This window comes from Gadus macrocephalus, chromosome 5, assembly GCF_031168955.1.
Source record: "Gadus macrocephalus chromosome 5, ASM3116895v1".
NCBI lineage: Eukaryota > Metazoa > Chordata > Actinopteri > Gadiformes > Gadidae > Gadus > Gadus macrocephalus.
In genome coordinates, this window is record NC_082386.1 from 13930672 (window position 1) to 13954633 (window position 23962).

The 23962-nt window shown below is 44.7% G+C and overlaps 1 protein-coding gene across 3 annotated transcripts; it reads left to right on the forward strand.

Annotated features, from left to right (window-relative positions):
* The first annotated feature begins 774 nt into the window (after positions 1–774).
* LOC132458102 (serine/threonine-protein phosphatase 2A 56 kDa regulatory subunit gamma isoform) lies at positions 775–23309 on the forward strand. Of its 3 annotated transcripts, none has more exons than XM_060052605.1 (15): positions 775–1111; positions 2459–2609; positions 13603–13802; positions 14433–14543; positions 15160–15252; positions 15355–15485; positions 15830–15889; positions 16075–16183; positions 17180–17233; positions 17324–17494; positions 18223–18350; positions 18502–18603; positions 19560–19632; positions 19866–19982; positions 20418–23309. In XM_060052605.1, exons 1-14 carry the CDS (start codon positions 1085–1087, stop codon positions 19950–19952), a joined length of 1497 nt encoding a protein of 498 aa, XP_059908588.1. In that variant the 5' UTR covers positions 775–1084; the 3' UTR covers positions 19953–19982; positions 20418–23309. The 3 variants fall into 3 exon arrangements, with proteins under 3 accessions (XP_059908588.1, XP_059908589.1, XP_059908591.1); XM_060052606.1 differs by having other exon boundaries at positions 778–1111; positions 19901–19982; XM_060052608.1 differs by lacking the exons at positions 775–1111; positions 2459–2609 and adding an exon at positions 8056–8217 and having other exon boundaries at positions 19901–19982.
* The last annotated feature ends 653 nt before the right edge of the window (positions 23310–23962 follow it).

A 23962-nucleotide genomic window follows, 5' to 3' on the forward strand; every position in this document is an offset into this window, starting at 1 on the left:
GTCAGGTGTCATGTGATATGTAGAGTCAGGTCAGGTGTCATGTGATATGGAGGGTCTGGGGTCATGTGATATGGAGGGTCAGGGGTCATGTGACAGGGAGTGTCTGGGTTCATGTGATATGGAGGGTCAGGGGTCATGTGATAGGGAGGGTCAGGTGTCATGTGATAGGGAGGGTCAGGTGTCATGTGATAGGGAGGGTCAGGTGTCATGTGATAAAGGGCGTTTCGGTAGACAGCAGCCACATTGCTGAGGGGTTCTGCGTCTGCCACTTCTGTCGAAATCACCACAATGTGTGTGTGTGTGTGTGTGTGTGTGTGTGTGTGTGTGTGTGTGTGTGTGTGTGTGTGTGTGTGTGTGTGTGTGTGTGTGTGTGTGTGTGTGTGTGTGTGTGAGTTTGTGCAAAGTAATGTTTATGCTTTATGCTACAATATAAAATAAGGTATTTGATGTTCTCCGCCTGGTCCTCTGTCTCACTAAACACATTTCTGAGAGTTAGCTAAGTACGTAGCCTATCATAATAATTAATAATTGAATGCTAAATGTAAAAAATCATTCATAGGCCTTTATATAAATAAAGTTCAACTGGGTCAGACACAAATACACACAAACAACAGGAATGCATATGAATTACCTTTACTTAAGTCAGCCAGCATGGCGCAGAGCGCTATGGATACAGCGCTCCCCCGTGGCCAACCCCGAAACACCGACATACTAAAAACAATAACAACATGGCCATCTACTGGCGATCAATACACATTGTGTCGCTGACAACAAGAGTACGAGAATAATGCGGGGACCAGAAAGTTGCCTAAAGAGGAGGACAGGCAGCATTAAGTTTCACATTGCGACCATAATGCACACCATCTCCCCTGTCCTTGCACATTGTTTGGGATCATGACAAAGGGATGTCATGTAAGGAGAGTGGATCAATCGGAAGGCGGTCACATGGTGGTCATTCGGGAGACAGACTGCTCTACAGGTCAGTTGACAGACGAAGGGATGCACGTCCCTTATCGGCAGTGGGTGAGAAGATAGCCGGGCTGATCGCTGAATCTCCCTGTTCCTTTGGGGCTCCCATCACAGAATGCCTCACAAGAGCAAGAAAGAAAAGGTAAAGGGACTTTCGTTGGGTTTTCTTCCTTGCATCGACATTAAGTAGTTGCTGTGTGATGTGGTTTTTGATTTGGAAGGGTTGTTCAGGACTCCAAGTCTGGTAAATCATAGTGGAAGTAGAAATGGCCCTGCAATTAGGGAAGCGTTAGGAAGCGTTTGCCGAGCGTGACCAATACAGTTTTCATTGAATTAATTGACTGAAGAGAAAATGTACAAACTAAATAAATGAACAAAAATATGAATAATATAATTACCAGTCTAACAAAATGTCATTATTTGTTCCCTTCCATGGTGCTGTATGGAACAAAAGCTGTTTATCATGGGACACAACACCTTTATTTTGGTCAATCAAAAAAAATAATTTGTCACCCGTGTTTTACTTTATGTCTGCACCTCATCTATTTGTGTGTCACATGTGTTGTGAGTGTGTGAAATCATCGGGCTTCACAGAGATGCCTCCCAGGTTTTCAACTTCTCTTCAATGAGATTATCTGTTATTTATTGCTGTGAGCACGGAGGTCAATCAGCGCCCTGTCATCAGACTCAGTCTCACAGAACCTGAGAGATCAGGTGGCCGGGAACCACCTGGTCGGAGGGAATGGAACGTGACCCTTAACCACATCTAACAGCCCCCCACTGTCCTACGCACACACACACACACACACACACACACACACACACACACACACACACACACACACACACACACACACACACACACACACACACACACACACACACACACACACACTGTGTTTTGCTAGCATGCTGACATGCTAGCAAAGCTCATCTCATCTTCTCTGTCTTTCCAGTTCTCTTATCCAAGTTGTTTCTACTGTTTCACTCACCTCTTCTCCTCTCCTTTCCTAACCTCTCTTCTCCTCCACTCTCCTCTCATCACCTCTCCTTTCCTCTCCTCTCATCACTTCCCTGTTCATCTCCTCTCCTCTCCCCTCTCCTCTCATCACTTCTCCTTTCCTCTCCTCTCATCACTTCTCCTTTCCTATACTCTCCCCTCCCCTCTCCTCTCATCACTTCTCCTTTCCTCTCCTCTCCTCTCCCCTCTCCTCTCATCACTTCTTCTTTCCTCTCCTCTCCTCTCCCCCTCTCCTCTCATCACTTCTCCTTTCCTCTCCTCTCATCAACTCTCTAACCTCTCGTCTCGTCTGCTCCAGTCACTTTCTCCTCACCTCTTTCTTCTGCTCTAACCCACCACTGGCTGCGCTGTCTTGAAACCTGAGTGTTTCTGGTTCCTGTGGTTCTCTCTTACGAGTACCGGGAACCGTCTCTCTCTCTGCCCGATGGGTAACCAGAACCCGGCCTTCTGTGATTGTTGTCCCGGCAGGGATCCAACAAGAAGCAGCCGCCTGCCACTCAGGCGATGAGGGTGAGGCCACCGGGTTCACACTCGGCCACCAAAAAGGAGAAGAGATACAGCACCTCCTGTTTCCCCCTCAGCACCAACCGGGACCTGCAGAAACTCACTCCACTGTCAGGTACACTCCATCCACTGTCAGGTTCAGTCCCTCAGGTTCAGTCCCTCCCCTGTCAGGTACACTCCATCCACTGTCAGGTTCAGTCCCTCAGGTTCAGTCCCTCCACTGTCAGGTACACTCCATCCACTGTCAGGTTCAGTCCCTCAGGTTCAGTCCCTCCACTGTCAGGTACACTCCCTCAGGTTCACTCCCTCAGGTACACTCCCTCAGGTACACTCCCTCCACTGTCAGGTACCCTCCCTCAGGTTCACTCCCTCAGGTACACTCCCTCCACTGTCAGGTACCCTCCCTCAGGTTCACTCCCTCAGGTACACTCCCTCAGGTTCACTCCCTCACACTGCAGGGAGAGTAAACCCCCGTTCCATGGACACAACGGGTTCCATAGGAGCTTGTGCGAGGGGTGTGGGAGGGGCTTGGCAGGGGCGTGGGAGGGGCTTAGGAGGGGCGTGGGCAAACCTGGGTCAATCTCGCTCAAGCAAGGGAGCGTATCCGATAGAAAAAGACCACTCTGGAAAAGGGTCTTCAGCCAGAACTAGCTGACTTATTTTACAGAGAATTCCCCCCTGTAAAAAAGAACACAGAAATGTTCACCAACACTGTAAGATCAAAACGGAACCGTTTGGTATAAAAATAAAGCGATTTGGAGGTTAACTCCAACTTCAAGCTATACCTGGTTACCATGTCGTTGATTTTGGGAATGATTTTATCCAAAAGGGGTTTGCGGTGACTACAGATAAGAAGCTTGCCTGAGTCATGCTCAAGAATGTGATCAGGTTGAGCAGTGGGCATTGAGGATCAAACCTGGAACCTTTTCATAGCTTCAGTATGCTAGCCTCCTCCTGCCCCAAATAGACTTAGTTGTACTAATCTACTACTCCTCTTTCTCAAGAACGCATAACATAACTCTGGCCTTTCAGAACCACTTCACATCCATTCAACAGGCTCACATTTACGCTATGATTTAAATCTCTGCAACCCCTCCAGCCAAGCTCTCGAATAGCAGCCAAGTATACGTCAGTCATCCTGTTTGATCTCCTCTGGAAAACGGGCTAGGGTTAGGGGTTAGGGTGAGGGTTAGGGCTAGGGCTAGGATTAGGGCTGCCTCATGACCTTAATCTAGCGCTGCATGTTCGGCCAATACTGGACAAAGAGGGCTGCGTTAACAATTCATAGGCTTGTCGGATCCTCACAACCAAATTTTTGTTCTTAACCCTGAGGTCTGAGGAGCTCTACATAATTGATAGCTGACTGGACCGGTCGGTGCCGGGTTGATCTGGAATACTGATCCTGTCCATTCAGCCGTGGCCGCGGACTCAGGGCCGAGGGAAACGGATCTTACCTGCGGAGGGCTTACTAATGTAAGATAAGCTCCACACGGAGAGACGTGATTGGGACCGGAACAGAGATCTGGGTCATCAAAACCAGCAGAGCGAGCAAATGGTTTCACATCATGTACAACATGTAGACGCTTGCTGCTTGACACTGAACCCTGACCCTGAGAGGAAACAAAGGGCGCTGTTCATATTTCGGTTCAGATGGTTCAACAGAGTCTGCAATGTATCAATATTCACTGTTCGATACAATGTATCACACCAATCATCTTTATCATTCTGCATAGGATGCTGAAGAGGAAGACCATTGATAGTGGGATCGATGGCCTGTGTCTGACCTGTTCCCACCACTGCAGTAGGGTTAGGGTTAGGGTTAGGGTGAGGCTATGTCTCCCTGGTGGTTTAAGTGTTCTACTTCCTTTGGTCAGATAAACACCATTGCAGCTCTTTGCCATGTTTAGTTGTCTCTCAGACTATATTGTGCTGTAAGCAACATTCCCTGTCAAAGTACTTAGCTGTGATCATAGCTTATTTTACTTTATTGTATTCATGTATTCATTCATGTATGCCATTGACCACGTGTGTATTGGCGGTTATTTTACTGTGCTGACTGTTAACAAGACAGTGGTGGTTGAGGTTTGCACGCTTACATGAATCTTTCATGGCTTCTTTGTTTACATGCCAAATTACAGCGGAACTGGTCCAAGCGGTTTCCTGTAAGCTATACTGTGCTCTGATGATCTCAGTGGATGAACAGCAGCTGATGGGGATGGAGGATTTGGCTGTGGGAGAGAAACCTGTCGCATGTGATATTTAAGGGGGACAATGTATCAGATTGAATCATTTATGTCATATTCTTTTCTATTTCTGACTCATACTGTGCCAAGTATTAATGAAAATGTACAGTTAACCCTAACCCTTCATGGGTATAGGGGGGTTAGGGTTAACCCTAACCCTTCATGGGACTAGACATGGGTAGGGTTAACCCTAACTCCATTGTCTTTCCCTGTTTAAAATAACAACAGTTGGGTGTTAAGTCCACTGTTAAGTGAAAGAATTTCAGAAGCACCCGAATTCACCACCAGGCTTTCACATTACTAACGTGTAATATGTGTCTTAGACACACGGTAATGTGTGTCTTCCACATTATAAACATGGGTAATTTGTAGGATGTGTCTTTCACATTACAGAAATTAACTAAATAGGTTAGCGTTGCGGTTAATGTCCTAGTTAGTTATTTCTTAACACACTGAATGATTATTATTGACTGGATATGATTACTAGGGCAACTCAAAGCCCTAAAATGTCATATTATTGAGTATGCCTCATTTTCTCTGGCTGTATTTGTAAGTGCAGCTCACACAGCGTTTGCTGCCACTTGCTGGATAAAAATGAAACTGCGTAGCTTTTCTTCCACAGAATAATTAGTATATTCTGGACAACCCAATTTTCCGCTTTCTATGTATTTTCTATAATATGCTTGCTAAAACACAACATTTCACAGTACCTGCACTCATATTCATATCGGATTCATATCGTTCATGTCATATCAAATTTTACGGAGAGCCATCTCTCTTTGTTGGCTGGCTCACTGCATCTGCTCAGCATTTAATGGTGAAATGTTTTTTAAGTTAGGGTTGGCAGTTTACTTTGTATCAATTTTTGTACCCATTAGTTGAGATTATCTTTACTTCCCGTGAGCAATCAATCAATCAAAAACTCAGACAAAAAAGGAAAAAACCTTAATTCTGTATCTGGCTGTCGCATGCCTATTATAAACCAGGCCGATTGTTCAATTTGGCCTGAATCAAAGCATTGGCCTTCCTGTCTGCCGACCAACCCATCTGTCCAACCACCTGTTGCCCACTCTGCACACTCACTGCCCATGGGTGGAGTTTTAAAAAGGAGAGCTGAAACCAGCCATAGACAGCTGATATTGCGCCACCGACGCATCATGGGTGGCCTTTTGTAGACAAACCACAATTTTGTTGTGTTTATTGCCACCCATTTGAACAGGAGACTATTCAGAAAATCAGTCCCATGGGCCGTCTCCAGTCCGGGGACCGGTGGTCTAGAGCTAACCGCTGGTCTAGAGCTAACCCTAACCCTCTCTGGGTGAGCTGAGTATATAGGTGCATCTATATGTAACCAACTATAGTCTAGAGCTAACCCTAACCCTCTCTGGATGAGCTGAGTATATAGGTGAGTCTATAGGTAACCAATTATAGTCTAGAGCTAACCCTAACCCTCTCTGGGTGAGCTGAGTATATAGGTGAGTCTATAGGTAACCAACTATAGTCTAGAGCTAACCCTAACCCTCTCTGGGTGAGCTGAGTATATAGGTGAGTCTATAGGTAACCAACTATAGTCTAGAGCTAACCCTAACCCTCTCTGGGTGAGCTGAGTATATAGGTGAGTCTATAGGTAACCAACTATAGTCTAGAGCTAACCCTAACCCTCTCTGGTGAACTGAACGATGAAGAGATTTAAAGAAGCGCAGGCTTGTTTGGTTCATCGTGATAGGGCCCGGTTAGCTAATCAGTGATTCACTGTGAACCATGGCTTTTGGATGAATACTGAACACAGTCGTCTGTCTACCTTTATGTCTGTCTGACTGGTAGTCTGTTTGTGATAGTAATAAGCAATAGAGTGAAAAAAATGATAATTTTTTGAATGACTCAGATGTATTAGGTTGATCAAAATATAAATTAAAAAAAGATAAGATAAAATATGATATTATTATTGTTATTTAAATTTTTACCGACTCAGATTTATTAGGCTGGCAGGGACAGATGCTGATGAGAAGGTTTGGATTGGAAAGGCAAGGGCAGCTTTCCACCAGCCTAAGTCTGGGGATCCTCTGAGCTGCCTAGGAACACCAAGATCAGGATCTTTAACTCCATGGTAAAGCCTGTTCTTCTGTACGGTGCAGAGACCTGGAGAACAACGGTCACCACCATGAAGAAAATCCAGTCCTTTATCAACACCTGTCTCAGAAACATCCTAAGAGTACGCTGGCCGAACACCATCAGTAACCTGGAGCTGTGGCAGCAAACAGGACAGCAGCCTGTTGAGGAAGAGATCCTCCGAAGACGCTGGAGATGGGTTGGCCATATCCTTCGCAAGCCTCTATCCAGCACTGCAAGACATGCCCTCCTTTGGAATACACAAGGGGAAAGGAAGAGAGGCAGGCCAAGAAACAGCTGGCGCCGTGACCTGGATGCAGATGTGAAGAGGTCTAGTATCCATACATTGGGACAGTTGGAGAAATTGGCCGAGGACCGGGATGACTGCAGAGCCCTTGTTCGTGGCCAATGCCCAAAGTTGGGGCGGTAGGCGTACAAAGATGATTTATTCGAGTTTTGACCAGCGTGGTGATTTCCCTACAGTCTATCTATATGGATGTCCAGGTTACATCCAACGGAACGACTCTATCTAATTAATGGCATGGCTGACATAGAGCCAGCCTGTACAATAAGTCCAGAACTCAGAGATCTACTTTTCATGTAGGCTATGCAACGTCATTACTGTATCTCTCAGAATCAAGGCTTTACAGTTTACCTGGTAACTGATACGATTTATCTGTTATGATCTCTTATGATTTCTATGGAAAATCTCCTGCTGCCACATCGCATTTTGGTGACTCCTATTCCCTTGATGCTCTGAAAATAAATCGCCATATTAATTATATTTGTGAGTCAAAATTTGAAGACTTTCACTTTAAAATGAACCTGGAGTCACCGTGCACGAAAATTGAGTAAAGTAATGATTTTACTGAGAAGTAAAAGTCTATAAAACTGCCTATGAAATCCCCTTATCCTCATTCAGAATTACGCTTTAACCCCTTTTGCCATTTAAACAGTGCGATACGGTTAAGCTTTCTGATCTGAGACTGAGGCCCGGTTGCATTGAAGGGCAGAGAGACCAGTCAGCGGGGAGGAGGGGCCGGACCTATATTACACTTCATGGCCCGCCCCCTTTGCAGCTTTCAGCCAATCACTTTACGTCACTGGCAGCATGAGCGGTCAAAACTCAGCCAACCGGCGGGCTCCTTCCCTAGTGACGTCACTAACTAGCCAGTTCCCTCCAGCGGCAGAGAGCTTCATTTTCTGATCTGCTTTTTGTGCTAAAATGGAGGCTGGCCTCTCGCCCTGAGTTGATCGCCTTCCTGGTCGAAGTTTAGATGTTGACATGCAATAAACCAGCAGACAGGATGGTCGTTGACGCCCCTAACTCCAACGGGCCTTTTCAGCCGGTGGCTCTGATGCACTTTCGAGGTATGTTGGGTTATTCCCTGCTATGTCCTAGCATATGAAGAGCTGTGTTTTCTCTGCTATCCTCCATTGGTTACCGCTTGGTTAGTCAGCAATCAGACGTTTGGTTACAGAAATTATTATTTCTGTCAATCTAATTTCAGTTGTTTCGGCCTCGCTATTATATTTGATTGCAAGCTAATCTACTAACCAGCTGTGCTTGACTATAAGACTAGATAACGCCATTAACGAGCTGGTTTTACTAGCTAGTTACTGTCTGCCCATCCCCCCACTAGTGATGTCAAAGGAAGTGAGGTCATAGCCAAGGAAGGGCTTCACTTGGGTTCTCATGTGTACTGCGATCTGCTGTTCTTTCTTCTGTTTACATGACGTTGTGCATTAATCGCTGACCGCCCCCTTGGGGCCAAGGAGTCGCGTCTCCTTCTCCTCCCGCTCATCCGCTACTGTTCTCTGTGATGCAGGACTCGGTCACACACTCAGTGTACTTGGGAACACATTGACCCTGGGGTTTAGAATGTAGTGGACTGCCCTCTTCTGTCCAGCACCCTTCCGTGTGACTTTCTATATGGCATGCACCTGCTAAATGCCCCATGCTCTATCAGAAGGCATCAGACCATTAAAGAACCATTTCACAATGGTCAATAAGGCAGATTCCTGGTCGAAGTGTGCCCACAAAACAATGCTGTCATTGGAGCCAGTCCATGATTTTTCGATGTAGCTCAGTTACAATTGTACAGTATATATATTGTGAGAGTACTAGCTATATTGAATGTGGCTACTGTGCGTTTGATTTGTGGAAGGCCAGTCAAAGAGGACACTGTACTCTGGTACAGCCTAACTTGGACGGCGCCTGAGGCACTGAGGCACTTATTGATCATCTTATCGATTGGAATCAAATGGGGACTACATTGGATGACACCCTATTTGACCAACAACAGCACTCTCTCCAATAATCACTTTCTCTCTCACACACTAGCTCCAAATTTGTTCATGTTTACCACATTTCACAAGTGGTGAATATGTGTCTCTCACACTTGAAAAAAAAACAGTACGATCAATCCCTAGTATTATCCTAGCATGCACAACAGCTTTGAATTTAATTCAACTACTCGGCCCCCCCCAACATCAATGCTATGAACTATAGCGGTTTGACCCTGATATGATGATATAGGCCAACCCCAAGACAGTATATATTGCACGTTGTTCTAATGCAAATCTTCAACAGTAACTGCAATGTCAATGTGCAGCCGGCATCGTCCCTCTGCCCCTCAATGTGAATCGTTAGTCTGCACATAGTCTCTCTGCACATTGTCCCTCTACACCTCAATGTGCACCGTCTCTTCATAGTACCTCTGCCCCTCAATGTCCATTGTCTCTTTGCATATAGTCTCTACTCTCTATGCACCTCAATGTGCTCGCTGGGTTTCCACCGTGCATTGATTGAGAGATCTTAAAAGAGAACCAAACTTTAAACATCATGGAGTTCTATTGTGTATAGTCTCCTGTCATTGTATTTATTAATGTAAGATGGGCATGCAATTATGTAAGGTTTGTATCTAGACGTAATTTCAAAGGATTCGGATTGATAAATCCTACTCCCTGTGGTTTGTGGATGAACAAACATGATCCCCTCCGCTGGCTGAGTTCAAGTTGTTATTCTAATTTCATTCATGTACAGAGTAGTGTAGATGAAACTATACAGAAACACACAGGCGACTAATCTGAGGCCTGCGACATTAATGAAGTCACACCGGGGTTAGCACCAGTATTGGCACAACACCGCCTCTTTATCTGTTGCACAACAAGCCGGTTGGGTATTTTAGGCTGTAAACGAACTTCATAACCACACAGGCCCTTATGTCACGGGAGCCGAGACTGAGTGGAGTGTGGAATAGAATGCATTCCATTATTACTTATGGAATCCTTAAATGCATCAACAGATCCAGAATACTACATTGCAGAGGTTCTGTATTGTCTGTGGAGACACAAGACGGGCGTGGTCAAATTCACATTCAATTTTAAAGATCTACTGCTAAAACAAAGTCTCTCCGCGTCATGGTGTACCTGTTTTCATCAACAGGGAGGAAATTCAACTTTAGGACTTCAGTTGACCGTGCCACATTTCTCAATCTTAAAATATAAACCCCAAAATGACTTCATTAGGTGTTCAAGGAGTTATGTCGTTAGAATAATAAAGCATCCAGAACAAGGTTAGAATCCTTAAAATATTTCATTCACTTTAAATTCACTACAAAGTTGTAATTATAATTCAAATAGCACAAGCATGTGTTTTGAAATGAACCTTTCTTGACCCTGCACCTGTAGATCGCAGACTATATTCCTGAGGATGTAGTGGACAAATCTTTAAACGCCTAGAACTGTAAGCCTAGGCTAATGTCATTAACTCGAATACTGATTACCCTGATCCTATCCCGATTGTTGCTGCTAGAATCCAAAACTTATCATAACTGTTATGCCTAGCTTATGTTGTTTTCCACTAGCGAATTAATCTATTTATGTGTGCCGCCCCCAAACAAGACTCCCAATACCGGGGTGTGAAGGGGGGGGGGGGGGGGGGGCATATAACTTGGTGAAGACGAGCTGGAGGTATTAGATGTTGTGATGGAAAGGTTTGTTTTGAAGATCGTTTCTTGTGTCCGGACCCTAACCCTAGCAGCGTTTCTTGTGTCCGGACCCTAACCCTAGCAGCGTTTCTTGTGTCCGGACCCTAACCCTAGCAGCGTTTCTTGTGTCCGGAGTGACCCTAAACCTGGCAGTGTTTCTTGTATCCGAACCCTAACCCTAGCAGCGTTTCTTGTGTTCTTGGGACCCTAACCCTAGCAGCTTTTCTTGTGTTCCTGGGACCCTAACCCTGGCAGCGTTTCTTGTGTTCCTGGGACCCTAACCCTAGCAGCGTTTCTTGTGTTCCTGGGACCCTAACCCGCAGGACACGGTCACTGGTGTGGGTCTGTTCTGGGTTTAGCATCATGTACGTCAGAGCCCCCCAGGTTCTCCGTGGGGGGCTGGGATAAAGCCCCACGCCGTACCGATGAGGCTGTGAAAGATGCTTCTATACTTAGTGAGACTATAGGCCTGGTGTGTCATGTGTGCATGGGAGAACCTTCTAGTGAATTGCTAACCTTAAAGCTCTATTGTATGTAGTAATGTGGTGGTCTTGTGCTCTCTCTAGTGGTCCCCCACTTATGACCCTATAGTTTCAGACAGGCAGGATGATGGAAAGTGTTGGAAACAGGCAACATTCTCATGTTCGTTTAATATGTTAGTTGTATTGGTACACTCAACTATTTCCCTTTTTCCCTCTTATTCATAAGGGAGATATTCTAGTGAAAATGTAATTCTAGAGAAAAGACTACAGCCGTAGCTATGAGTCCCAGATGATCCAATTTACAAACGAGAGGCGATAAAAATTGCCAGATCTCACCAACTCTTAAATTACATCTAAGGTTGTGTAATTGTCCTGCATAGAAGAGAGTGATTTTATGCTAGTTGCATATTATGCATGTAATGGTTAGCTCTGCAGATCCAACCAGCCTGTATAATGGATGACAGCGCCCGCTGATAGATAAAGACTGCCCCGGTAAATACTTCCTTTTGATAATAGGAACCGGACATTGGTTTCAGCCTGGGCCTTCATCCATTCATCCAGTCATCCATTCACATGACTCTATAAGACCTTCTAAAGGCGTGTCTGGGTGGGCCAGCAGGGAAGGGATATCTAAAAAAAAAAGAAAAGGGTCCTGGCTTGGGCCGTTGCCCAGCAACAGAGAAAATGTGAGAGTGAGTGGATGCTGACAGGCCTTGTCAATACCACGGGCTTCCTGAGCTCTGACACGTTAGCCTGCTACCCTTCCCCTCTCGCCATGCACAAGGGCTTTACCCCTTCCTAACCCAACTAAGGGTTAGTTACCCCTAACTCAGTGTGGGATTAAGTTTCTACCTTTTTTGTTCATAGAAGGCTGCTGTTTGTATAGAATCGTTTAGGGGGGAAGTGACTAATAGTCTTTTTAACAGCTCAAATGTAAGGCTGAATAGAACGATATTTAGCTTGCAATGAGCCAATTGGCTAAATATGAAAATCACAGTTCTAATTGGAAAAATAAAAGTACCGGACCAGCTATATACACACTCACCCTGAGTTAGTGCATTCTTGCTTTTTTTATTTTGCTAATCCAAATGAAAACCCATTATTTTGACTGCATTTAAAATAAGGAGACAGGCAGTCTGAGAGGTATTCCTCGCCGGTCACAGATCCGCCCTTTAAGAGAGAATCATGGGCTTTTTCTAGGAGTAAAAGAGACTATCTGTAGGAGCAGACTTCCACACAGTAGTTGTGGTAAAATGGCATATAATGCCTTATGGTTTACCGGAAGTAAACATATCAAAATAATCCCCAACCATGTTTCTGAAGTATAAAATGTCAAAATCCACCATCCAAGCTGACTTGTAAAAGATTATGTATGTACCTCTTTAAGGCCCACCCTGCGTTGGCGAGAGGCCTCGGTTTGGATAGATTAATTTCAAACCAATGCATCCAATTATATTTTCCAAATTTTTCCACACACACTGGTTTAGTGGAAGATGGCGTTTATGTGATTATTTGCCACCTGCTGGTGAAATGGTGCAGTATGCTTGAGAGTAATTCCTGTAACTGACACTGTGATGTCATGGAAGATGAGATATCGACACCAAACCTTTTCCCATGTTAAGGGAGGTGCCCCGATGAGCGTGTCTCAAGTTTCTGCTACTTTCTGAAGCTGACTTCTACAAGTTGCTAGAATATTCTTTGCTAAATTAACATATTTTGAATCTGCCATAGGTCTGCCACTTTTTATTTTATCAAAATCATTGCTAAATGTAAGATCAGACGTAGATTGATCATGAAGATCAAAATCTGGGCAATCTTTCCTATCGGTTATTTTTTGGGGGGGGGGGATCTCCACAAATATCACTTGTACAGAGATATTTTCTGAAAGACGTATAATCTTTAGATAGGATCGATTATGCTGTACAGTGTACAGCAAAATCTATCCTGATGGACAATATGGGTCCCAATGGCAAAAATTTTCAGCATGCAAAATAAGGCTTGCACACCAAGTTTCGTCCAAGTCATCAGCGAAGAGTACTAGACAATGAGAGGCAGAGTGGAGTTCATGCCTCCGCCCTCTGTCTGCTAAACCCTGGTGCTGCTTATAGGCATCTCATGCTGGTCGTTCAAACCGCTAGCTACACTTCCAGGCAGCGTGGAGGACACAAACACTGTAAGCAACCTGTTTCATAAGAGTTATAATTCGTTTGATAAGGGTAGACTTGTCAAACAACCTCCAGTCCCTCAAAATGTGTGTGTGTGTTTTTGTTTTTTGTTTTCAGACGTAGCCCCGGCGGAGCAGGAGAAGCTGTTCATCCAGAAGCTCCGGCAGTGCTGCGTCCTCTTCGACTTCCTGTCCGACCCACTGAGCGACCTGAAATGGAAGGAGGTGAAGCGCGCGGCGCTGAGCGAGATGGTGGAGTACATCACGCACAACCGCAACGTCATCACGGAGCCCATCTACCCGGAGGTGGTGCATGTGGTGAGTTCAGATGTCGCGACTCGAGCGTGTATGTACGCGCGGGTAGAGTCACGCAAACTGCTCTTGAACCATGGCGTTGGCGCCATTCATTGATGTGCAGTAGGTGGTGTGGTATAGTGTTGGGTGGAGCGGGTCTGGGGTATGTAGTGTTGGATGGTGTAGTGGTGTTGGGGTGGAAGCTGCTGCTGAGTAACTGGTATTGCTTAATGGGATAGAATTGAGTTTGTTGAAGTGGTAACTGGTGTGGCTTAATGGGATAGGAGAAAAAATGACAACAATAATCCCTAAAGTTGCCCTTTGCTCGTTTTTGACTGAGATGGGAAGGTTTCAAGATCCTTTCTCTGGAAATCATAAATCGAAACATGGCAGATGAGGGACAGTTTTGAGGAATGGTTTTGTTATCAATAGAACGGTTAACCCTAAATCAACAGCTTCAGCATCAATAAACCCTCCTTGGAGCGCTAAAAGGGAATGTTGATAACCAGTCATGAGATATTAGTGACGTTGGATAACAACCTTTTTGTATGTTTTATAAATTCCCTTTGGCTCCGAAAGCAGCTGACTGTGTGTTCAAAGAAAATGCTCCAGACGTTATTGATCTCACTTTACCTCGTCTTTTTTCTATTCTAGTTTGCGGTGAACATGTTCAGAACATTGCCTCCGTCTTCGAACCCCACCGGGGCGGAGTTCGACCCAGAAGAGGATGAGCCAACACTGGAGGCAGCCTGGCCTCATCTCCAGGTGGGGCCTCTCGGATTAACCCCTCGACTCCCACCCTCTGATAGACCCCTCCCACCCTCTGATAGACCCCTCCCACCCTCTGATAGACTCCTCCCACCCTCTCCATCTCTGATAGGCCCCTCCCAACCTTTGATAGACCCCGCCCACCCTCTCCATCTGATACTCCTCCCACCCTCTGGTTGACCCCCTCCCACCCTCTGGTTGACCCCTCCCACCCTCTGGTTGACCCCTCCCACCCTCTCCATCTCTGATACACCCCTCCCAACCTCTCCATCTCTGATACACCCCTCCCACCCTCTCCATCTCTGATACACCCCTCCCACCCTCTCCATCTCTGATACACCCCTCCCACCCTCTCCATCTCTGATACACCCCTCCCACCCTCTCCATCTCTGATACACCCCTCCCACCCTCTCCATCTCTGATACACCCCTCCCACCCTCTCCATCTCTGATACACCCCTCCCAACCTCTCCATCTCTGATACACCCCTCCCAACCTCTCCATCTGATACTCGCACACTCTGATAGACTCCTTCGACCCTCTCAGTCTAACTGGCTTTTTGCTTGGTTCATGGTTCGAAGTGGATGGTCTGATTTTTACTTCTTGTCTTCCAGCTTGTCTATGAGTTTTTCCTGAGGTTTTTAGAGTCTCCCGACTTTCAGCCCAACGTAGCGAAGAAGTACATCGACCAGAAGTTTGTGATGCAGGTGAGCAGCCCACGCTGTTTTCTCTTCACTTGAGCTATGACCTTGATTTATGACCTCGTTAGAAGTCTAACGGGTGTGGGATATTTCTGTTGGACGGCATAGCTTCTAGATCTATTCGACAGCGAGGATCCCAGAGAGAGAGACTTCCTGAAAACCACGCTCCACCGCATCTACGGGAAGTTCCTTGGGCTGCGGGCCTACATAAGGAAACAGATCAATAACATTTTCTATAAGTGAGTTTTATTTACCTTGGATCAATAACTTTGTATATATGAGCCCTGTTAGCTTAGATTAATTGTTTTCTACAGGTGAGCACTATTAGCTGAGATAATAACATTTTCTAAAGGTGAGTCGGACTAGCTTAGATCAATAACTTTGTAAAGGTGAGTCCTATTAGCTTAGTTCAATAACGGTATCAGCGAGCCCCGTTATCTTGGATTCATGATGTTTTCTATAATTAAGCCCTATTTAACTTCTCGACCACAAGTTTTAAATAATACATGCACACACTGCAAACCATTTTTAATCTATACTTTTTCATTTCAAAACTAAAAAAGCATTTTCTGCGCATTTCCAGGTTTATCTATGAGACTGAGCATCATAACGGTATTGCCGAACTACTGGAAATACTTGGAAGGTTTGTTATTTTTGTTTTCATATGAATATTTCTTTATTATGCAGCTGTCGTTTTTTGGATCAATCCTCTGAATTTCTCCAGGATGTGGAATTATTGCGTTGACCCTATTTAGTTTTATTTGTTTTCAGTGTGAAGAGCATCTAATTGCCTGTTGTTGTGTGTCCGACCCCCCCCTCTCCCCCCAGCATAATCAATGGCTTTGCCCTGCCACTAAAAGAAGAGCACAAAATCTTCCTGCTGAAGGTCCTATTGCCACTGCACAAAGTGAAGTCCCTCAGTGTCTACCATCCCCAGGTCTGTCACGCCGTTCTTCATTCATACAGTCTATGTTTATATGCGAAAGAAGTATTGGTTAGCATAAGGAGTTAGGTGTTTGGATTTACAATGAAGGTAAATAAAATGTCAAAGGAATGAGTTTCAGCAGGAGGTTGTACTCTGTAACCTGTAGGGTTAGCCTTAACCCTAGCCTGTACTCTATAACCTGTAGGGTTAGCCTTAACCCTAGCCTGTACTCTGTAACCTGTAGGGTTAGCCTTAACCCTAGCCTGTACTCTATAACCTGTAGGGTTAGCCTTAACCCTAACTGTCCTCTGTAACCTGTAGGGCTAGCCTTAACCCTAACTGTCCTCTGTAACCTGTAGGGCGAGCCTTAACCTTAACATGTACTCTGTAACGTGTAGGGTTAGCCTTAACCCTTACCTGTACTCTGTAACCTGTAGGGCTAGCCTTAACCCTAACATGTACTCTGTAACCTGTAGGGTTATGTTGTTGAGGATCCTTATATTTATGGTTAGGTTTATGTTGTTGAGGATCCTAATAGTTAGGGTTATGTTGTGGAGGATCCTAATGGTTAGGGTTAAGGTTATTGTTAGGTTTATGTTGTGGAGGATCCTAATGGTTAGGGTTTAGGTTATTGTTAGGTTTATGTTGTGGAGGATCCTAATGGTTAGGGTTAAGGTTATTGCTAGGTTTATGTTGTTGAGGATCCTAATGGTTAGGGTTAAGGTTATTGTAAGGGTTATGTTGTGGAGGATCCTAATGGTTAGGGTTAAGGTTATTGTAAGGGTTATGTTGTGGAGGATCCTAATGGTAAGGGTTATGGTTATTTTTAGGGTTACGTTGTGGAGGATCCTAATGGTTAGGGTTATGGTTATTGTTAGGGTTACGTTGTGGAGGATCCTAATGGTTAGGGTTAAGGTTATTGTTAGGGTTATGTTGTGGAGGATCCTAATGGTTACGGTTATTGTTAGGGTTATGTTGTGGAGGATCCTAATGGGGTTTATGTTGCAGCTGGCCTACTGTGTGGTACAGTTTCTGGAGAAAGACAGCACTCTCACTGAACCGGTACGTTGGACACATTCACCTCGTTTGTTGTACTTCTCTTAATCGAACCCTCCTGATTTCTAATCGACCGTAACGTCTGGTTCCTGAAAGGTGGTGATGGCCCTGCTGAAGTACTGGCCCAAAACGCACAGTCCCAAGGAGGTGATGTTCCTGAACGAGCTGGAGGAGATCCTGGACGTGATCGAGCCCTCTGAGTTCGTCAAGGTCCAGGAGCCCCTCTTCCGCCAGCTGGCCAAGTGCGTGTCCAGTCCGCACTTTCAGGTAAACCGTTAGCCGGGGGTTAGGGATGGGGTTAGGGGTACCTTCTGTGATTGGTTAGGGGTACGTTCTTTGGTGGGTTAGGGTAGGGTTGTGCAATTAACCAAATTTTGCACAAGCCTTTCAAACGATCTCAAAACTAAAATAATCTAGTTTAAATGTTTGGTTTTTTTTTTTTTATATTTATTTTATTCATTAAAAGCTGGATACATATTTGTACATTATGTCAGATTTTGACCATTTCTACTTGAAATGTCCCCATAAAGAAAAAAAATAAAATTAAAAGTTCTCATCTCAGTGTTTTATTTGGAGAGAAAAATTGAATAAATGCAGCATGATTTCAAATTAAAAAATAATCGTTTGATTAACCTGGATTTCAATATTGACCAAAATAATCGGGATTAGGTATTTTTCCGTGATCTAGCACACCTGGGTTAGGGGTACGTTCTGTGGTGGCCTACATATCCGTCGTAGTTCTCCGGTGCTCGTGTTAGTGGACTGGTCTAATGAGGGGTTGGATGTGTCAAAGACGGGTGGATTTATGTAATTCCTGTGAATTTTTGGCAGAGTTGTTATTTACATTTCTTGAAAGACTTGATTCTAGTGGGGGGGGGGGGGGGGGGGCTACTGGCCCACTGACACGGCAGCTGTCAGAGAGGGACATCAATAGAATGTGACCTGCTGGTATATCTGTGGATGGATCCTCCTGTAATCCTGTGTTTCTCTGGCAGGTGGCGGAGAGGGCGCTGTACTACTGGAACAACGAGTACATCATGAGTCTCATCAGCGACAACGCCGCAAAGATCCTGCCCATCATGTTCCCCGCGCTGTACCGCAACTCCAAGACCCACTGGAACAAGTGAGAACCGGCTGATATCTAGCTTTAGAGAACATTGGTTATTCAGCGTCGTGATCCAGGATAAATGTCCCTTTTAATTTGCGCGAGGATTATCCAAGCCTAACCCTGTGGTCATGTTCTCCCAGATTCTAACCCTGTGCTTGTGTTCCAGAACTATCCACGGGTTGATCTACAACGCGCTGAAGCTCTTCATGGAGATGAACCAGAAGCTGTTCGACGACTGCACCCAGCAGTTCAGAGCAGAGAAAAACAAGTAGGTCTCCTAGCCAGTGGCAGGGCTGCTTCCGTGATCAGCCTGATGAGGCCTCTGATGGCGTCTCAGGTCACTCAATCCAAAGGGATAACTTGTAGTCCCCTGGGCCAAACCTGGGTCACATATCCCTATCTAGATCAGAAAAACTTTATTTCACAGCAAGATGATGTCGTTTGGATAATTGGTAGGGGTGGGAAAAATAATCGATGCTTCGATGCATCGCAATTCTGTGTAGAACGATTCCGTCTCAATTCAGATAATTAATCATTTATCTTCAATGTGTATTGGCCAATCTGATTTGTCTGGACGCGATTGCGATTCAGCCTACGCATAGCGTGCACGCAAACTCACCGTCAGACACAAGAACGACAAACAAGTTCTTATTCTTATAATTTACTAAGAGCAGCTTTTTCTTTAATGACATAGAAAAGAAAGATTAGAAAGAAAAGAAAACTAAATCTGTTTATTTATTACCTACTTCCATAGTGTGTTATAATGCAAGCTGCATTGATGATTGCATTGTTCATAGAAAGTCATATTTGTGACAAAAGCTTTTTCTCTAATCAAATATTAGATAAGGTAATTAATCTGTTGATTTCTTTAATGATCATCACAAAAGTAGGAAGTGATTAGCAAACTCTGAGTAGCAAATTCAGATGTATGATATTCTTTTGAAAATCCCGCAAGGAAATGTACATTAAAAAAAAATTGCTCCGAGATGCATCAATAATCGTTATCGAATCGTTGACTTCTGAATCGGAATCGAATCGTGAGGTGCCAAGAGATTCCCACCCCTAATAATTGGTGTAGCCTACTGTTTGTATTTCCTCCAAGTTGTTACTTTGTTTTGCCTCCAGCCTACGCTGTTATATAATCACAACGTTGATTCGTGGTGACATGTGAAGTTGATGCATTGTGACATTTGTTGATGCATTGTGACATTTGTTGATGCACAGAGAGAAGGCCAAGTCGAAAGAGCGGGAAGAGGCTTGGATCAGGATTGAAAACCTTGCCAAATCAAACCCACAGGTCAGCCGTGTGTGTGTGCCTGTATGCTTAGCTTTAGTGAAGAACATGACCTTGGCCTTACATAAAATGGTCACATATCTTTTGATTTAAATCCTAAACTGAACACATTATATGTATAATCAACATTAAATTAATCAGGCCGATTTAAGATTGAAAAACTAAATAACATTTAGATTCTATTCGTTCTTTGCATGCGGCTGAAAGTCTTTTTCCCGTCATTTCTTTCAACCCAGTTCCTTGTGTGTGTTCCTTCCCCTGCCCGCTGTAGTCCTGTAGCAATGGAGACGGAGGCTCCGTCGATAGAAGATGTTCAGAGGTGAAGAAAGAGAGTTGAGGAAGGCGCCACTCAGGTAACTCGCTTCTTTCCCTCTCTTACCACCTCTTTTCTCTCAAAGCTTGACATGCTCGTAGCCCAAGTAACGACGGGTGCATGTGTTGAAACTCCAGATTCTCACTGTTTGGTACGTCTGTGATTGGCACAGGGTGGGTTGGGCCGTTATCATTACAAATGGCTTTCATCTTGGTCCAACATAATGTTTTGATATTCTTTTTGACCAGTAATCCTGCGACTAATAAAGTAGGGTTGTTTGTGTTTGATTTTAAGAAATTGTGGAAATTGGGAAAGTAACTGTCAACCAATTTTTAAGACTGTTGACCCCTTCTGACCCTGTTGACCCTGACCCTGTTGACCCTAACAACCCTAACCCTGTTGACCCTAACAACCCTAACCCTGTTGACCCTAACGCCCCTGACCCTGTTGACCCTGACCATGTTGACCTCCACAGCTACAGCGAGCCCAGCGGACAGAGGGCCCACTGGTGAGCCGCAGGTCTGAGTTGCCTCAGGACATCTACACCACGAAAGCCTTGGACTCCCCCCGCCGAGGCGAAGACATGTTGACCCCCCACGACCGACTCTAGGTCCCCCCCCCACCCCATAACGTCATGCCCCTCCCCCCACCGAGGTGCCCGGTAAGCCTCTGAGCCTCAAACCGCACAGCAAGCCACCCCACTGTGCCCCCCTCTCCCCAAGTCATGTTGGCTCTGATTGGCCAAGTATGACTCGGGGGAGGCTGGCTCAGTTCTCCTCTTCCTGGGGGCCTCGGGCCTCCTCAGCCTGTCATGGTTAACTTCAGCACACCGCGTCTGTCTGCTGCCACCAGGAGCCTGCAGTCACTCGCTAGCAAATAACAAGTTTGCTAAAAAACAAAATGGGACTGGGTAGGGGGGCGGGGGGACTGGGTTCTTCTTCCTTCCGGACACTTTTTATTATATTATATATTATTTTATTTTTGGGCGTACTTTATTTTTCCGTCTTCGGGATGAATTCAGCAACTTGAAGACCAATCTGTCCATTTTGTGGATTATTTTACTTTTTCCTTCTTTTCTCGATCCCAGCGACGTCAGTCGGTGCCAAGAATGATGTTTTCATTCTTAGTTTCGATGGTTACGACATGTTTTACCTGGGCCATGCCCCAACAGAAACCCCTGGTCCCATGACGTGGCCGGGGTCACATGACGCCTCTTGCCTTTATTTCTTTCTTTGTCGTTGGTGTTTCAGCACAAGCTTTTCTAGGTCGGCAGACCCCAGACCCCTCCAGACCCCGGACCCTAGACACCCCCCCCCCAGACCCGTCTGGCGCCTCGGGTCCCGGGAGACGGCCAGGTGAATGTGGTCCCATGGACAACGAGTCTCTACTGGTCTTCTTGGTTCGTGCCATATACCGTTCTGTCGTTTCTGTTCTTCTGTCTGCTGTCCCAGTGAATGAGTCCTTTTCCTTTTATTGGCCAACCAAACTTTCATAGAACAGCATATGGAGATGGTGACCGTTTCAACCTGGTACTTATGAGTTAGCAATATTTAAAGAGGAACGAAACACGACAATCTAAACTTCTGTCTCTAGCAGAATATTCCCTTTTCTGTTTCTTCTTATTGGCTGAAACAGCAGCTCCTGGGGATAAATGTGTTTAGTTGAAAGCCAGTGAGCCCAAAATAATGTTTTTCTTGTTTTAAATTGTTTTTAGTTCTGTGTTTCTATGTCTTCTATGATGTTGAACATATGATTAAATGCCATTTGTCACTCAAATACAATAATGTTATTTGGGAAGAGCTCAAGTCCGTTTTTTGCCAGACTGCGCCAACCTGTTTCAATCCCTTCCCCCCGCTTCCCCCCAAACCTGTTCTAGAACTTTCTTGTCCCCCTCCCCAAAAAACGATTCCAGTAAGTTCTAGGCCCTCCCCCCCCCAAAACTGTTCCAGAACATTCTAGCCCCTCTCCCCCTGAACCTGTTCCAGAACGTTCTACCCCCCCAAAACTCTTCCAGAAAGTTCTAGCCCCTCCCACCCCAAACCTGTTCCAGAACATTCTAGCCCCTCCCCCCACAAACATGTTCCAGAACATTCTAGCCCCCCATGAGGACCTTTCTTTTCATGACGTCGAAGTGCCTTTTTGGAGGCACTTCACGCCTTTCATATAAAACTTCTCTGCTAATAACACACGTTCTGAAGGTTCCCACCGCGTTGGGAAGAGAACGCCTCTCCCCTCCTGCAGAAAACCCTTTTTTAATAAATTCCAGCTGAAAGCGTCACGCTAGGAGTGTGGTGGCGTCAGATCGGCTCGGTTGGCCTTTCATTCACTTGGATCTGTGTCATCCAGCCATGTGTGTGTATCAGTGGTTTAAGAGGACACTTTGTTATGTGTTTGGATGCGTTTGCCTGTATATGAAATATGACATAATGGACATGAATGTCCATGGAAAAACTTTTTTCTTTCTTGCTTTCTTTTGTCCTCATAGGAAATCCTCTAGACCAAATACTATTGAATGGGTTTGCAGCGATAGAGATGTTTTATGGGTGAATAGAAAACCCACACGTTTGAATGGCGTCTATATTCTGAAATCAGTGAACAATTCTGTACCATTCCCATGTCAGGATTCTCCTGGTAGCAACGCTGAACTCCAAACCTGCAGTCTCACTTCCCTGGTTTGTTTCTTTGTAGTTAAGCTAGTTTTTTTTAATTCTGCTACCCACTTCATCAGAATCACTGCCGTTGTTTGAATTGAAGGCCTTTTTGGCTAGTTCTTTCATCGTAATGATTTTTTATTTCTTTCATGTCTTGTTCCTGGCGTTTGCAAATTCTTGGATGTGAGATTTGGCAAATAAGAAAAGAAAAAGACAAATGCTGAGAGATGCTGGTGCGAATGCCAGATGCCGAGTAGTTTACTGGCAGTGCACCTTGGGATACTGTCTGTATGGATACTGTATTTAAAGAGATGTACATTTTTAAATGATCATGTTAACATGTCCCTTCTCGCCCTGGAGAAAAGGACTTTCATCAAATTATTTTCTCATTTAGTTAAAGAAATTAAGCTTGCTGGAAGATTGATTTTGCAGCTCCTAACCCTCTAGTTTTAAAATAATTTCAAACTACTATAGATTAACAAGTGTCCTTTTGTATGTGACCTGTATATGGCTTCATTTAATATTGTATATATGATTTACTTTGTTTATGTAGTGTTGTATATCTAGATTAATTTTGTACAAATTGTCCCTCTGTACAGAATAAAACCTCACTAGCAAGTAAAAGATGTCGACATGGCACACCTTTCCTTTATTGGCTGTACTTTTTGAAACATTAGAAAATGTTCTGAAATAAATATATATATTTTCCGTTCAAACCTGGATATATATTTTTTTTCCGTTTACCCCATAGGAATAACTGACAAATGTTGGTCCCCATTGTGCTCTGACCCTGTCTCTAGCGGTATTATTTATTAATATAAATAAAATAAAAGTATTTGATTTTATATTTTCAACCATACATCCGTTTGGCTCGTCTGGCTATAGAGTGGCGAAGTCACGCCCCTTCCGGTAGGGCTCATGGGACCTATGAGATCGAAAAATATGAATGGGTGTCAATGGAGAGAAAATAATTATTTTCTGGTCCCAGTCTTTATATGCCCTGGATTACACATATGTTGTTTGTGGATTTAAATTATAATTTTTCATGCAAAGAAAACTAAAAATGTTCGTGAAGAAGTTTGATAATTTTAGGTTTTATGTGAGGCCGCTTTGTGAACTACAGCTCTTCGCTGCTCTCGACGCATATGATATACGTCACCACACCCGCCCTTGGAACTCGGCACAGAGATGGCGATCTCTCTGCCCCACTTCACCGCTTTTTCCAAGGGGAGGATAAAAGCATCGAAAGAGGTGAAAACCATTATAAGTCGGGGCACGTGCAGAGTTTCAGTTATGCCGATGGGAAGATTGTCGGTCTTCTCCACGCCAGTCGCAGGGAGCGTGACGTCACATACGAGCCGTGTCTTTC